This window comes from Aulonocara sp. 'chitande type north' Nkhata Bay, linkage group LG11 (genome assembly GCF_057382095.1).
Source record: "Aulonocara sp. 'chitande type north' Nkhata Bay isolate Kocher_YH1m ecotype deep benthic linkage group LG11, A_spYH_male_GT1.1, whole genome shotgun sequence".
NCBI classification, from domain to species: Eukaryota; Metazoa; Chordata; class Actinopteri; order Cichliformes; family Cichlidae; genus Aulonocara; species Aulonocara sp. 'chitande type north' Nkhata Bay.
In genome coordinates, this window is record NC_141354.1 from 33,380,011 (window position 1) to 33,395,628 (window position 15,618).

At 39.9% G+C, this 15,618-nt stretch overlaps 2 protein-coding genes across 5 annotated transcripts in view; one reads left to right on the forward strand and one right to left on the reverse strand.

Moving 5' to 3' along the window:
* dpy19l1l (dpy-19-like 1, like (H. sapiens)) overlaps window positions 1-15,618 on the reverse strand; it is a 48,360-nt gene that overhangs the window by 14,722 nt on the left and 18,020 nt on the right. For 3 of the 4 annotated variants that reach the window (XM_086312248.1, XM_086312250.1, XM_086312252.1), the window contains 7 exons: window positions 14,718-14,789; window positions 13,483-13,562; window positions 13,270-13,294; window positions 11,054-11,173; window positions 10,767-10,941; window positions 9,510-9,609; window positions 9,147-9,272 (listed from right to left, as the gene is read on the reverse strand). In XM_086312248.1, the coding sequence (XP_086168374.1) occupies window positions 9,147-9,272; window positions 9,510-9,609; window positions 10,767-10,941; window positions 11,054-11,173; window positions 13,270-13,294; window positions 13,483-13,562; window positions 14,718-14,789 (698 nt within the window). Of the gene's footprint in view, window positions 1-4,042; window positions 7,587-9,146; window positions 9,273-9,509; window positions 9,610-10,766; window positions 10,942-11,053; window positions 11,174-13,269; window positions 13,295-13,482; window positions 13,563-14,717; window positions 14,790-15,618 lie in introns of those variants that run through there. The other variant, XM_086312249.1, reaches the window with a different exon arrangement.
* On the forward strand, window positions 399-4,347 carry LOC147319552 (uncharacterized). Its single transcript, XM_086312255.1, has 6 exons — window positions 399-532; window positions 700-767; window positions 1,250-1,547; window positions 1,645-1,799; window positions 3,160-3,439; window positions 3,753-4,347. Exons 2-6 carry the CDS (start codon window positions 704-706, stop codon window positions 3,901-3,903), a joined length of 948 nt encoding a protein of 315 aa, XP_086168381.1. The 5' UTR covers window positions 399-532; window positions 700-703; the 3' UTR covers window positions 3,904-4,347.

A 15,618-nucleotide genomic window follows, 5' to 3' on the forward strand; every position in this document is an offset into this window, starting at 1 on the left:
CAATGAAGAAGTTGTTTGTTCCACAGATGACCATTTACTAGTCATTGGTTCTGACCAAGAATAAATCATTTTCTGTTACTTCTGCCAGGATGCTTGTTTTCCTTTTTTTTCCAGCAGGTGATCTAGCAGATTTTTAGTGTCTTTCCTCACGGTCCCTCTTCTTTTTTTCAACTTCTCTTGTCTACATCTTTCACTTTCCTATCCCTCGGTCATGTCTCTTCCAATTGTAATAACTTAAAAGTAAAAAATAAATTAGTAATAAAGTTCAATAAAGTGGAGCAGTATGGCAAAACCGTAATGATCCACTCGGGAAAACAAAGTCAAATAGTAATATTAAACACGAAAGTGCATTATATAAACATTGTCAAAACATTTCAAGGTGTCCAAAGGTGATAAGTGGTGGGAGTAAACTCTGTAATGTAATGTGATTGGATAGTGTCCATGCTGAATATGGTATTTAAAGTAAATAGTAATGATAAGCTTTGCCTTGCCTGAGAGTTGACTCTTTTTTGATTACGTGAACAAATTCAGGGTAAGAATTAACATTTTTATTTCAACAATTCACTGTATTAAGGAACTTTTTGACAGATTTGCACTTGACTGTGCATGTATTCAGTTTTTGTACTCCAGTACCTGCACATTTGGAAAAACCTAAATTACCTAACCTAAATCTTTTTTTATCTTCTTTGTATCAACCAGAATTATGAGCTTCAGTAGAGCATCTCTTTTGCTCCTCTTTGTGCAGATGTCCTCAGTCTTCACTTACCGTAAGTACGATGTACAAATACCAGCACATTAGGATCAATTATAAAAGATCACTAGATGCAGTAGTATTATTTTTAACTGTAAAACAAATGTGAATGTACATAAAAATGGCATGCTGATCCAATCATAGTAGAATTAAAAAAATAAAAGTGGACATCCTAACTGTATAAAAAAAAGATCACCAAAGTTAATGACATGTATTGATTGTGCAAATTTCATGGCGTTCCATCCAATACGTGTTAAGTCAAATCTGTAAAAAAACAACAACAAAATATTAACCTCTTGAAGATGATGCCCAAAAGCTAAGCAATAACCAAAATGAACTGATCGAGAAAGTCATGTGTGTTGTTACTACTTGGAACCCTAAAGGCTCAACTTTCATGTCAAGCTAATGATCGTAGATTGAACACACAGGTTTTTGGATGATATCAATTCCTCCAAAGGAAAAACAAAGCTGATGAAAATATGTTTATATCTTTTACAGAAAATGTGGCTTTACGTGGAAAAGCCACGCAGTCACGTCTAATCGACCCGGGAGAGTGGGATGGATTTGCAGCAGCGGGTAATGCTATCGATGGAAACCGTAAATCTCGCTTTAATTATGGATCATGCAGTCACACTGCAACAGAGGCAAACCCCTGGTGGAGAGTAGACTTGCTGAAGTCCTATATAATCACCTCCATGATCATCACCAATCGAGAAGACTGTTGCGAAGAAAGGATCAATGGAGCAGAGATTCATATTGGCAACAAGTTACAAGACAATGGCGCTGCAAACCCACGGTGAGTCACTGATAATTTCCAGTGTACTCAGTATTTATCTGAAACTTTTCTGTATAATAGAAAGACTTGAGACTACAGGCTTCTTCCTCTCTTTTAGGGTTGCTATAATTTCTTCAATTCCTGCAGGGAGCTCACACACCATAACTTTCAGTAATCGTGTGGAGGGACGTTATGTCACTGTGCTTTTACCAGGTTCAAACAGAATTCTTACACTCTGTGAAGTGGAGGTTTATGGGTATCATGCCCCAACTGGTAAGAAATTAAACAACACCCTTTTCTTTCTCACCATACTTTTTTGTATGTCTCTACCAGCTTTGCACATCTAGAGACTGAAATTCTTGCCCATTCTTCTTCAGCAGTTTTCAGATCTTTCCACAGATTCTCGATTGGATTTAGATCTGGACTTTGACTGGGCCATTCTAACACATGGATGTTTTGTTTTAAACCACTCCATTGTTGCCCTGGCTTTATGTTTTGGGTCGTTGTCCTGCTGGAAGGTGAACCTCCGCCCCAGTCTCAAGTCTTTTGCAGACTCCAAGAGGTTTTCTTCCAAGATTGCCCTGTATTTGGCTCCATCCATCTTCTCATCAACTCTGACCAGCTTCCCTGTCCCTGCTGAAGAGAAGCACCCCCAGAACTTTGTGCAGTGCACGACTAATAGTTGTCCTATGGACAGATTCCCCCACCTGAGCTGTAGATCTCTGCAGCTCGTCTACAGTCACCATGGGCCTCTTGGCTGCATTTCTGATCAGCGCTCTCCTTGTTCGGCCTGTGAGTTTAGGTGGATGGCCTTGTCTTGGTAGGTTTACAGTTGTGCCATACTCCTTCCATTTCTGAATGATTGCTTGAACAGTGCTCCGTGGGATGTTCAAGGCTTGGGAAATCTTTTTGTAGCCTAAGCCTGCTTTAAATTTCTCAATAACTTTATCCCTGACCTGTCTGGTGTGTTCTTTGGACTTCATGGTGTTGTTGCTCCCAATATTCTCTTAGACAACCTCTGAGGCCGTCACAGAGCAGCTGTATTTGTACTGACATTAGATTACACACAGGTGCACTCTATTTAGTCATTAGCACTCATCAGGCAATGTCTATGGGCAGCTGACTGCACTCAGACCAAAGGGGGCTGAATAATTACGCACACGCCACTTTGCAGTTATTTGTAAAAAATGTTTGAAATCATGTATGATTTTCGTTCCACTTCTCACGTGTACACCACTTTGTGTTGGTCTTTCACGTGGAATTCCAATAAAATTGATTCATGTTTGTAGCTGTAATGTGACAAAATGTGGGAAAGTTCAAGGGGGCCGAGTACTTTTGCAAGCCACTATAGTCACTGCTGAACTGTACTCTGGAAAACTGAGGAAGCGAGCAGCTCTCTTCCAGGAAGATGCCAAAAAGTGTAACCATTAAACTGTTGAGAAAAAATTTAAAAAACAAGTACGGCACAGTTTTTAAAATTTCAGTTGGCTCCACAACCCCCCCCCCCCCAAAAAAAAAACAAAAGTTGTGAGAGCTTGTTTAAAGGTCTCTGCGTTGATCATCTCATCCATTCAAGTAAACTGTCTTGATGTGTCTGTGATGAGAACATAAATCCCTCAACCTTATTTTGCAGGAGAGAACCTTGCACTCCAAGGAAAAGCCACACAGTCATCAGTGCAGACCTTAGGGCTTGCATATAACGCCATAGATGGAAATCGTAACAGCGACCCAGAAAAAGGATCCTGCACTCAGACAAGCTATGACAACATCCCCTGGTGGCGACTTGACCTGCGCAAAACACACAAAGTGTTTTCTGTTAAGATAGTCAACTCTGATTCTGACCCAGAACGACTCAACAGGGCTGAGATTCGCATTGGAGACTCTCTTGAGAACAATGGAAACAGCAATCCCAGGTACTTTACAGAATAAAAACTGAAAGCATTATAATTTAGCATAATTTAAAGCATTATCAAATTGGACCTCAGTTGGGATTTTTGTCTTTTACAGTCTTGATGGCAGCAGCAGTACATTAATCAATACACTCTGTGACTCCAACCATTAAGCAAAAACATTAATAGATTAAACTTGCCAGCTTTCTCCTTCATGGTCAGCTCCTTGTGCAGCTCTAAGTGAAATCTGAAGAACCCAGCGTTATTCAAAACCATTACATCAGAGACATGGTGAAAGTATCCAGGTTAATCAAGTGATTTTTGCTTCCTTTGCCAGGTGTGCTGTGATCACAAGTATCCCTGCAGGCGGCATTCAAGAGTTCCAATGCAACGGGATGGATGGCCGCTACGTTAACGTTGTCATCCCAGGAAGAGAGGAATATCTGAGTCTGTGCGAAGTGGAGGTTTATGGTTCTGTCCTGGATTAGGTGGAAAAATTATTTCACTTACGGAATTTTAACAAATCAAAAGAAATCCATCACTCTATGACAACTGGGGTAGGCCATCATAGGCAGGGGACACAGTGCCAATTTATCAGAATAGAATCAGAAGGCTAATAAAGAGAGACCTGTATTCCAATCTGAGCATCACACACTGACTTTGTGTAAACAACAGCTAAAGAACAGTTAGCTAAAGGCAGTTACTCACGAGACATTCAGCCTCACCATTACAACCAAACAGGTGTTGTGATCAGGTCAGTGGGCGAGTTTCTCCCAATGCTGTCAGGACATATTTGATGCGACTCTTGAATGTCTACAAAGGCAGTGCAGAGCGCAAAGAAAGCATGACGAATACAGCCAACAAAAAAATAAATGGAAAATACACCAGATTCAAATAAATCAATAAACAATCTTTTTAAAAATTCAAATAAATGCTTGATTTGTGCTTTTCACATCTACATTTAAGACAAAGCAATGGTGCTCACTCCAAATATTTTATTTTTTAAATACAGAAAATATAGACAAATAGAAAAAACATCAGAAACACAACGAGGCCAGAGAGTGGAATAAAGTGATTTTGTCAAAGTGTCTGGGAAAGTGTGACAATGGCACAGTTGCTTAAAACCGGGCACTTGCAAGCTCGCTTGTACACCATTAAAATCTTCAGACATTAATTCGCCACATTTATTCACATCACAGAAACGACTTTTTCCCAACCGTGAAGATAACAGTTTTCAACAAAAAAAAAATCTTATCTTATTCCTGATTCCAAAGTCAGGTAAATTATTCACCCCAAGACACATCTTTAATCTGTCAAGAAAACAAACAAAATCAGCTTTTTTTATATAAACTAAAACAATCATTGATACATTTTTATAAATGACTGGAGGAAATATCTTATGAAGAAAAGTGGCAATAGAAAAAACACCTGAGTGGTGACGGTTGAGTTACTCCTGTTGGTGAAGGTGGTTCACTCCTCTCACAGGAATAGTTTTACATTTTTAAAAGAGCCACACTCACCACATGTCTGTATACCAAATATTAAGCTATAGCCAACAAGTTTGTGTCTCACCTTAGCACAAGGACTGGGAGGACAAAACAAGCAAACAAACGAAACTTGAACATGGAATTGTGATTTTGTAGGAAAACATTTTCATCACACCACCTAAGAGCAGCACAGTGCGATAAACAGCTGTTTCTGCAGGTCGTGCACCACGGCGAGTTGTGGTGCTGCAGGGTGTAAAACACAAGTGTACGAAAGTGTACTGTGCCGGTTTTTATTGTCATTTTAATATTAATTACACATCAGTAAAGAAGCTCAGAGATTCATAGATTATACAGAGGGATACAAGTCTGAAAAGATTAAAAAACTCCTTTACCAGGAGTCATGGCACTTATGAATCTTAACAGGCATAAAACTGACTTCAAGGGTTTATTGAATCTGATTATTATTAAGACAAATAAACCAACCAAATCTCTGAAATAGGGAAAACTGCAGCATTACAGGCAAATCCATGTTTACCCAAATTAAAATATTTCAACTTTGATGAGAAATTTGCTTTGCAATGTAAAAATCCCACGAGAATGGTCTCTGAGGTTCGTTCCTGACACCACAGACAATCAGAAATGCAGGACAAGCTTCACTGTTTGTAGGCGGCTGAAGCTGAACGGTTAAACTCTGTACAGATGTATTTTGAGGGAATGAGCAAAATCTTAGTTCTTTATTGTAAATTGTGAAAATATTAATGTAACTTGAGCCATCAGCTGTTGATCAAGCCATCGACTTTTAGACGTGAAGATTCAGGTTTATTTAAACAAGTAATTCATGGCCTAGGTGGTTTTTAGAAAGCTGACCTTGAGTTCGAAGTCACTGGGATTCAAACTCGTCTGAGATTTTTAGCAGACAGACCTACAATATGAATTGAGTGTCATGTTCCCAAGATTCACCTCTGAGCTTGACTTTGAGACCAAGGTCACCAAACTTCTTCCCTAAAAGGGATTCAGAGTTTTCGTTTCAGATTTTTAATAAATGCACCTATGCCATCAATTTGAAAATCAATTGGACTTCCATCTGGAGTCATCCTGTTACAAGATTTTCAGAAAACCTGACCTCTGACCTTGACGACGAGGTCGCCCGCAGTTGTTAGTAGACGCACTTATGGTATCAATTTCAAAATCCTACGTCACCTCGTTTTCAAGTTATCACACTATGACCTGTTATGTTTTTTTCCTATAACTCTCTAAAGGAGCCAGTTAAGCTCTTTTCCCCATTTTCCAGTCCTTTTGCCAAAATAAGCCAAGCTGATCCGCTTCTGGCTATAGCTACATATTTATTAAACAGACATGACAGGGGCATTGTTATTCTCAAGTAATGGCATAAATCAAATGAGGCATGTTTTTAATGTGGTCCGACAAAGGAACCGGCGACTGCTACCATTACCATAAAATTTACTGCTACGAATAACTGATTGGCTGTCACATAAAAATGAATTTTTCATATGCTACAGTACCCTGAATATGCAGCTTTGATAATAAAACTTCCTTTGGCAACAAACAATAATCCAAGAAGCACAAAGAACATTTTAAAGGCCATCAGCAGTTTACAAAACAACGTAGTCAGTATTTACAAAAAAATCAAAGAAATCGATGTTTTCGTTACCTTCTCGGACATAAAAATTATACAATAAACTAACTATTACTGAAGCAACAACAAAAGCTCTGCTCCCAATTAAGCTAAAATGTTTTTTGAGTGAATTCAGTTCACATAGACATCAATGTTATGTACATTTTAAAACACAAGAACATTATTTTCTTCCTAGACTCCCAAAAGCCTCAAAACACTGTTTGCTTGAAAATAAAATGTTTCAACACTTTTAAAGTTGCATAAAAACGGTGACACCAATAAATTATAAAAATAGTGTACTACTGAAAAATCGTTTCATACATCAACACTGTGCATAACAATAGAAGAAGTCAGCTTTTGCCAGGTTTGCAGAGGGTATTGCTTCACAGTATGTGGACATCACTGATTGGTCTTGCCAGACAAAAGTTTACTTCTGAAGTGAAAGTCAAAATCGGGTCTACACAGTAAGAAAAACACTATACAAATGTAAGTAGAGCATCCCTTAAAATAAGGAATATATGTAACAAGACCAATGCCAGGAAGCTAAATGGAGAGCTACAACCACCACCGCCTGGCTTTCATATAATGAACATCACTAGTGACAACAACGCAGCAATAGCTAGTCTGGAAAGAGACTTTGAGTTAAAAATACTGAGAGCTGTGATGCCACCAAGAGGTTTTAGACTCATGGCATACTTGTTTGTTATGTCCAACCTGTTTTTGAGCCACCGTTTGGTGAATCAGAGTAACAAAAGAAATGTGGAACCGGGGTTTTCGGGAAGTAAAAAGCAGCAACGGCAGTGAGTGACCAAAAAATGCACGACAAAGAAGTGACGCAAAGAACAGTTTGGTGTTGAGCCAGTGTGTCCAGCGATGTTATCTGAGATCTTTGGTGGCTTTGGGGACTTTGAGAACTTTGTAAATGTCATTGGAAAAGACTGTGGTAAAGTGGGGTCGAGAGTTCCTGGAAATATGGGTGCAGAGGGGGGTTTTACCAACATTTTGGGGGTCCTCAATATCCCAGATCTCTGGCATGCTGCACCCAGGTCTGATGGAGAGGAAGAATGAGAAAGATAAACAAGAATTAAATAAGATAAAAGGCAATGTTAAAGGTTTCAGGGATACCATTTTGCTGACCCACATCCACCCATCTACATTAAAGGGACGGCTGTGGAGCGTGTGAGCAGCTTCAAGTTCCTGGGAGTCCACATCTCCGAGGATCTCATCTGGACGACCAACTGCTCCAAGCTGGACAAGAAGGCTCACCAGCGCCTCTTCTTCCTGAGGACTCGGAGGAAGAACCACCTGTCCTCAGACATCCTGGTGAACCTCTATCGCTGCACCATCGAGAGCATCCTGACCAACTGTATAACAGTCTGGTACGGGAACTGCTCTGCTTTGGGCCGGAAGGCGTTGCAGAGGGTCGTGAAAACTGCCCAGCGCATTACCGGAGCACCATAAATGACATCTACAGGAAGCGGTGTCTGAAAAGGGCTGGGAAAATCATCAAAGACTCCAGTCACTCAGCACATGGACTCTTCACCCTACTGCCCTCTGGGAGGTGCTACAGCCTCCGGACTAAGACCACCAGGTACCGGAACAGCTTCTTCCCCACAGCTGTCAGACTCCTGAACTCACATTAAACTCACGGACTGAACATACACACACCCACAACCACCTACACACACACACACAATGGACAAAAACAAACAAATGGACAACTGTACCCTCATACACACAATAATAACATGGACTGAACCAACACTCACAACCACTAGCACTTTATACAGCCTCTGTAGAAATTATCCACATATTTCACTTATCTTAACTGCACTACTGTATAATTCTGTATAAACAATCATTCTGTACAATACAATAATTATAGTTCTACAACTGTTTACAACTGTTTATAACTTGCATAGTTCATATTTCTGTATAGTTTCCATATTTATATCCTGTTCATAGCCTATACATACTTATAGTTATTGCATATTCATAACATACCTTCATACCGTGTACATTGTAACATACCTATAACAGACCCATTTCTGTAATATATCTATATTATTGCTAATATATATTTGAAATATATCTATATCATGGCTAAAGCACTTCTGGATGGATGCAAACTGCATTTCGTTGCCTTGTACTTGTGACATGTGCAATGACAAAGTTGAATTCGATTCCATTTTGTTTGTCTTTTTAATTAATCCCTTTTTGAAAATATTCTTCAAATTTTTATTGTGTTGTGTTAACAGTGGTCAAAACAGATTTAACAGCAAACTTAATGGTTGCACTGTTTGCCTAAAAGGAGTAAAAGTTGTCCAGCAGGGTAGTGGTCCCCAAACTCTTTTGCGCCACGGACCGGTTTAATGTCAGACAATATTTTTACGGACTGGCCTTTAAGGTATCGCGGATAAATACAACAAAATAAAATGATACAACCAACACAAAAACTGTGGCATTTTGTAAATATAATAATAAACACAAATTGACTGTTTAATCGTGCAACTTCATTAGCAGCGTGGACTGCTGCAGTAGGGGGGTCGACTTAAGCTTGTCTACTGTGCACACGACAGTGAAAGGAGCAGCGGTGCTGTTGCAGTACCTGGTTCGCCTGGTGCACCACGAATCCTCAAGGATGAAAAACTCTACTCCCAGCTTCATGAGGTTCCTCTTAACGGTTTCTCCAGACATGCGGCTGTACATGGAGTAGACCAGCTTGGTTCTCTCTCTGTGAGAATCAACAATGTTATAAAGTGTGATAAAGCAGTGGGATGAGAACAAAAAGGTAATAAAGGACCTGTATTTTTGATGTGGGGAAAAATTGACCCAACATTTTTGCTTCCAGAATTAAGTTAATGAAGTGAAAAGTAGCACAATCATCATTTGAAGAATGGTCATTTTAAATCTTTTATAGCTAATTTAATGCTAGATTGGAGATTGAAGAAGAGCTGTAGATTCCTCTGACCTCAGCCCAGCATCTTCGTAGTGAGGGTGGTTGACAATAGGCCGACCAGTGGAAAGCTTTACGCTGGCCATGGTGGGCATCGCTCCAGCAAACACAGCATCTGCAATCAAAGCAAAAACCAAATAAAAAGAAAACAAACCAAAAGCAGAGCATCAAACAGGAAAGTTTTCATTCATTAGATTATATACAGTACTTCATAATTTATAACAATAGAATATACCGTAATTGTCGGGCTATAAGCCGCTACTTTTTGCACAAGCTTTGAACCCTGCGGCTTTTAGTCAGGTGCGGCTTTTCTATGGATTGTCCGTGATTTTTGTGATATCGTAAGACGATTTGTTTTGTTTGTTCCGCTGTTGTACGGCACTACGTTGCCTGGCGGAAGGATCGGGGTTCAAGAGTGGTATGTTAGTCACATGTCCGTCCGCCAGGCAACGTAGTGCCGTACGAAGTAGCGCGAAAAACAAACTTCAAAGTAGCGCTACGCGTTCAGCGGGAGGCGTGGATGATGAGCAGCGATAAACTTGCGAAAAGCAAGTTATGCCCAACTCCACCACTGGATTCTGACAGCGTGGGAAAGTGTGAAAACATCCACGATCACCAACGGATTTTGAAGGGCTGGACTGATGATGGAGAGGAGGACACCGCCACGGCCCTTCTGAGGGTGTTCGACTCTGACACTGACAACGAAGGAGAGAAGCTGAGAGTGGATGACGAAGCCATCCTGAGCCTGTTTGTATCCGACACTGGAGGAGAGGACTTTGGTGGTTTTAGTGCGCAGGAAGAAGAGAAAGATGGTGGTGAATGACTGACTTTTCTTCTTGTTAAAGCCGTGTCACTGCACCTGAGCCTAAAAGGTAGTCCGAATCTATTTTTCTGGTGTGCTGTAGGTTACTGTTATGTACTACATGTGCAAATATGTACCCATAACTTGTTTTTCAAAATATTAATAAAAGGGGTGTGTCTCCAAACAGCCATCTCTTTCCTGACAATTCCCTTTGTGCATATTCTCTTACATATGATAAGTCAACATTGAAACACCTGCGGTTTTTAGTCAGGTGCGGCTAATGTATGTACAAAACAGGATTTTCCCCTGATTTTAGCTTGTGCGGCTAATATTCAGGTGCGCTTTGTAGTCCGGGAAATACGGTACTTTAAAATTTTATGCTGCAATCAGGGCGAGCTGCTTATTAATCTTAATACTTGTTTAATACTATTGTTTGCTCGGTAGCGATGAAATCAGGCAAGGTCACTCACTAGGACGGGTGTTTTCCTGGATCCAGTCCAGCAGCTCCTCCTGGGGCAGGTTGCTGAACTCTCCAATGATCGCCCACTGGGCCTGCAGATTGGTCATTCCCTGTATGGCCATGATGGCCAATACAGCAAAAACCACAGTGTGCTGCTTAAACTTCTCCCCAATCCAGCCAAAGAGCTGAAGGGACAGAACATACTCATTATATTTAAGTAAAGAGGAGACTTTGTAAGTAAAACAATATTGAAAGCAGTTTTTTTGTTTTGCTTTTGTGCATCACTGAGAGACAGACCTGTCTGGAGCAGATCAATGACGCCATGATGCACATGTGTGGCGTCAGGAAGAGCTTCAGGCGCATAATGAGGATGGCCAGGACAGCAAAAGCCACCAGCTGCAGACTGTGGTACACCATCTACAGAGAAACAGGTTCACACACAGATCGAATCAAAACGGACACACAGAAAATTAAACAAATCCACAATCATCTACCAGAAACTCTTCTGTAGCCGAGTGTTTCACAAAATCTGTTTGACTCATAAAACACAACTTGACTGACATTGCTATATAAATTCATATTTCATAGTATTTTTCATTGCTGCCTTAATGACTACTTATCACAAAGTGCTTTTCACACTGATTAAAGGGCAGAGTGTATATTTGAACATAGACCTGATATTTTCTTTACTGTCAGGTTCTGCTAAAATATTTGATCAAGTTGTCAAATGATTGAAATTTAAATATATTGTAAGTAATTTAAGAAGCAAAAATTGAGCCATTGTGGCTCAAGAGGGACAGCTGGTTGTCTAGCAACCGCAGTTGTGCTGCTGGACAAGATGCTGAACCCCAGACTGCCCAAACTCATTGAATCGCACCACATGAAAGAGTGCAAGTGGCTTTCAGTAAGAAGCACTTTGACTCCTTAGAGTGGAAAAATTCTATATGTAGATACCAGTTCAAAAAGCTCAATGTTTCATCTGTGGATACAAGCCTACAGTGTGTCCACCTTTGAGGTGTAACAAATATATAGATGGTCTGTTTTTAAATGTATTGCTCAGACAAAAAAATAAATAAATGAATCACTGTAATAAAACACAGAGTCCGTTACGTTTAGAGATATCAATCAGTTCACTTAGGAAGCAGAATCTATTGTGAACCCATTTTACATCCTGAGGCGCAAATCAAAGTAAAAACAGGAGCACTGGAGAGACAACAGCAAAGCCGCCACAGAAAGAGAACGGCTTTTCAGGTGGTAACTACAGGCCATTACTCTCTCTCAGTATCTGTTACTATCCTTCTTACAGTTGGGAGCATAAAAGAGAACCTGCAGCCCAATCAGGTTGCAAAGGCAGTGTGCTATGTCTGCCAACATAGTCTCCAGAGTGTGGAGGAGATGGCCGTTACACGAGGAGAGCTAGTCAGGGCTTTGGAAGGGCATCAACCAAACAGTGGGACCGTATCAACTTTTTTGTGCTCTACATTATGACCTATATTAGGTTACGTGTGTGCATGTTTCTGACCAACGTTTGAAAAACAGACTTTATGAGGGTGGGGTGAGGTCGTGGGGTCTTTTTGTGAGATCTATGTTGATAAACCAGCATTTGCCTGATAAGACCAGAACTGGCAGGTATGCCAATGGCACAAATGACATTGGCATACCTGTCAAGGATGGCAAATGTTACGATGCCTGCAAAATCATCTTTGAACACAAAAATGTAACTATTAAAAAAAGTATTAACAAAACCACTATGTTTTATTTGAATTTAAATTCAGTATTTAGTCTATAATGGTGTGTCTTAATGCTCGCCTTCCTGTTGCTCTCTGTTTTAAATGACAATTAGCCAACTGAGAACTCTGGATTCAACGCCACAGATGGAAAAGTCACAGATGACAGCTGTGCTGTTTACGGACATAAAGTGCAGACGCATTTCAGTAATGTTAGTGTCGCTCATTTGATGTAGGATTGGATTAAGCAATCAAATTTATTTGATCTAAATTTGTGATGCACATACTGCAAACTAAAAAAACAAACAGTGGAAGTTGTCATTAACTACAATCAGAAACAGCACTGCGATCTGCTCCTTAGCTGTGATCTCTTCAGTACATTTTAACCTGTATTTTCCTGCGCAGTGAGAAAGTGTTCCTCTCTGAGCATTTATAGACCATCAGAGCCATTATATAGGCAAGCTTTAGAAACTGAACATCTGAACATTTTACTGCCCAGAGAGAGATATTACAGAAAATGACATGAAGCAGCTGGGAGAAAGCAGACAAAAGGCAGTAGAGTGGGATTTTATAGCAGAAGGGAAAAATGCCTTTGATTTCCTGGTAATGAGAAAAGGGATCAAAATCACTCTGGGGCATAGAAACTGAGCAGACTTCACTGCACGGGAGAATATAATCATATAAAACAGGTTTAGGAAAAGGGAACACGTGGAGGTGTGGTCAAGATAATTTTTATATCTGCATATATTTAACAAAAAAAATAAATGAAGTAAGTATTTTTCTCACCTCTCCTTTTGCAGCTATTTCAGACCTGCAACACAAAACAGAAATATGTGAAGCCAGCTGCCCACTCAAAACAAAAATCAAGCCATTATTTTACTTTTAAAGGTAAGACACTGCATTATTTTAGAGCATTTTATTTTCCCAGTTAAACACAGTTTCTGTTTGATCAACAGAATGCATCAAGTCCTTGAAATCACCCTAGAGAGGAAGCCTCACCCTGCAGCTTCGTCAGCGTCCTCAGTCTTGGCCAACGTCTTCTCCCCGTGCCTCAGGCACCGGACTATATCCTGGATGGTCTGAAAAAGACAAATACTTCGAAGGATATTTCTTCTCATGTTTAAATGCTCTGCATATCATGCTTTGTCAAACTGATTCATGTGTTCTTAGCTTAGCGTGGGCAGGGTATAATGAGATTAAATCATATAAATAGGACTTCCTCAAATATTTTTCCTCTGATGTTTCCCATCTACAAATGTTAGCGTGACCAGAATCGGGGGGAAATCTTTTCATCCTTCCCTTCCTTAAAGGCTTAAATATAAAAATGTATATCAGTTCCTGACAAGTCCAAATAAAACAACTGTAGTTTACTGAAACGGAAACAATAACACCTGAATTTAAAAAAGCTTCTTAGTCTACACAAGAATGGAAGGAAATCTACGTGAACTAACAAGAGCAGACAGCAGCTTTGTCTTTCAGCTGCTGTGAAGCAGAAGCTCACGGCTCAATAAGTGATTTGATCTTTATGTCTGTCTGACTGCTGTTCTGAAAGGTGAGATCGTAGCTTTCATGCTGCAGACACTTTCTGACAGTCATGCTGCATAATTTCTTCTTCACAGAAGAGTTTGAGATTTTTAAAAAAACAAAAGATTTCTTATACACATGACTGTTTGGGCTTTCTTGCTTTTTCTGCCAACATTTCCTCACCTCAAGCTTAAAAATATAAAGTATCTAAGCTCATGAGCCAGTATGTGTGATCTTCTCTGGAGTTTTTTCAGTGAAGGAACCTTTTCTCTCATATGAACCATGGTGTGGTGACGATGTTCACTTGTACCTTTAGTGTCAGTCTGACACCATGATATTTATACAGCCATAAACTGCATATTAATGCTGCTTTCATAAGATTTCTGCAAAATCATCCAGCCTTCCAGACATTCAACAGCTGAATGTGAGAATGTGGACTTATGAAGTCAAATGCTAGCTGTTTGAGCAATTTCGATGGTTCAATATGCAGGAATGTACTGTAAACTGTAGCATAGGCGATACAAGAACAAAAAGAGCGGTGACTAAGACAGATCTTGCTAATTTTCATCCATTTTCCCACAGACCAAGAGAAACCCATAACTGTTCTGAGCAAGGCTTCCCAATACACCTCACCTGATACCGTCTGCTGCTTTCAAAACAAATGTTTATCCTTTTCATAGGGATGGTTTTATGCCTACAAGAGGACTTACCCTGCCAGCAATGAGAGCAACCACCAGCACATTGATGGGCAGCAGCAACGTTTTAAGGTAACGCACAGGAGTCTGAGGCAGAGAAGAAGACAATTCAATTCAACTCAGTTTTATTTTTATAGAGCCAAATCACAACAACAGCCGCCTCAAGACCCTTTATATTGTTAGGTATATCCTACAATAATACTTTCAGAGACAGAGGACAACTATCACATCTGAGCATTGTAGTATATCTAAGCTGAAATAATTTCAAGGAGGTGGCCGGCAAGTGAGAGACTAATGCACAGCAAATTACTACTAAAATACAAACATGGTTATAAAAATAAATAACAGTTTGGGAAATTCTTAATTGAGCACTGCAATAATTAACTGCAAATGCTTAAAGGCCAAAATATTATGAATCATGATATGTTGCAATTCTATATATAATAAACAGATTAGAATAAAACTGCAAAGTGCTAATTAAATAAAATGAATCTTAAAGCATTAAGAAAGTATATGACTGCACTGATTACAGCTGCTTCACTGCATTTTGCTTGAGCCAGCCTGTTCCAAAAGCATGCACCGTTTCCTCTGCAGTGCTGAGAAACCACACACAAAACCAGGCGACTGTCTAGCCCATAACTCAGCCCAAAATGAGCTGCCAGGTTTTGCTGTCAGATTTTGTTTCTTGTCAAATTCAGAGCACAGTTCTGGTTTCTTCCACACTCAGCCCTGCTGTAAGACAATCCAGCAGCTCTGATACAAAGGAGCAGGCCTTTAACAGCATTTCTGACATCTTCACAGCACTGACATTTTAAAAAGTGAGACCTGGCAAGATTTTCCTCAAAAAACTGCCTGAGACTAGCATTTTATCAGGGAAGGCTTCAGCTCAGAATCACAGTGATCACTCGTCATCCTT

Excerpts from the sequence above, each read along its gene's own strand:
- LOC147319552 (XM_086312255.1), top strand. The coding sequence starts at position 704 with ATGAGCTTCAGTAGAGCATCTCTTTTGCTCCTCTTTGTGCAGATGTCC. Across the intron at positions 1,548-1,644 it reads AATGGCGCTGCAAACCCACG|GGTTGCTATAATTTCTTCAA; the intron begins GTGAGTCACTGA and ends CCTCTCTTTTAG. Across the intron at positions 3,440-3,752 it reads AATGGAAACAGCAATCCCAG|GTGTGCTGTGATCACAAGTA; the intron begins GTACTTTACAGA and ends TTCCTTTGCCAG.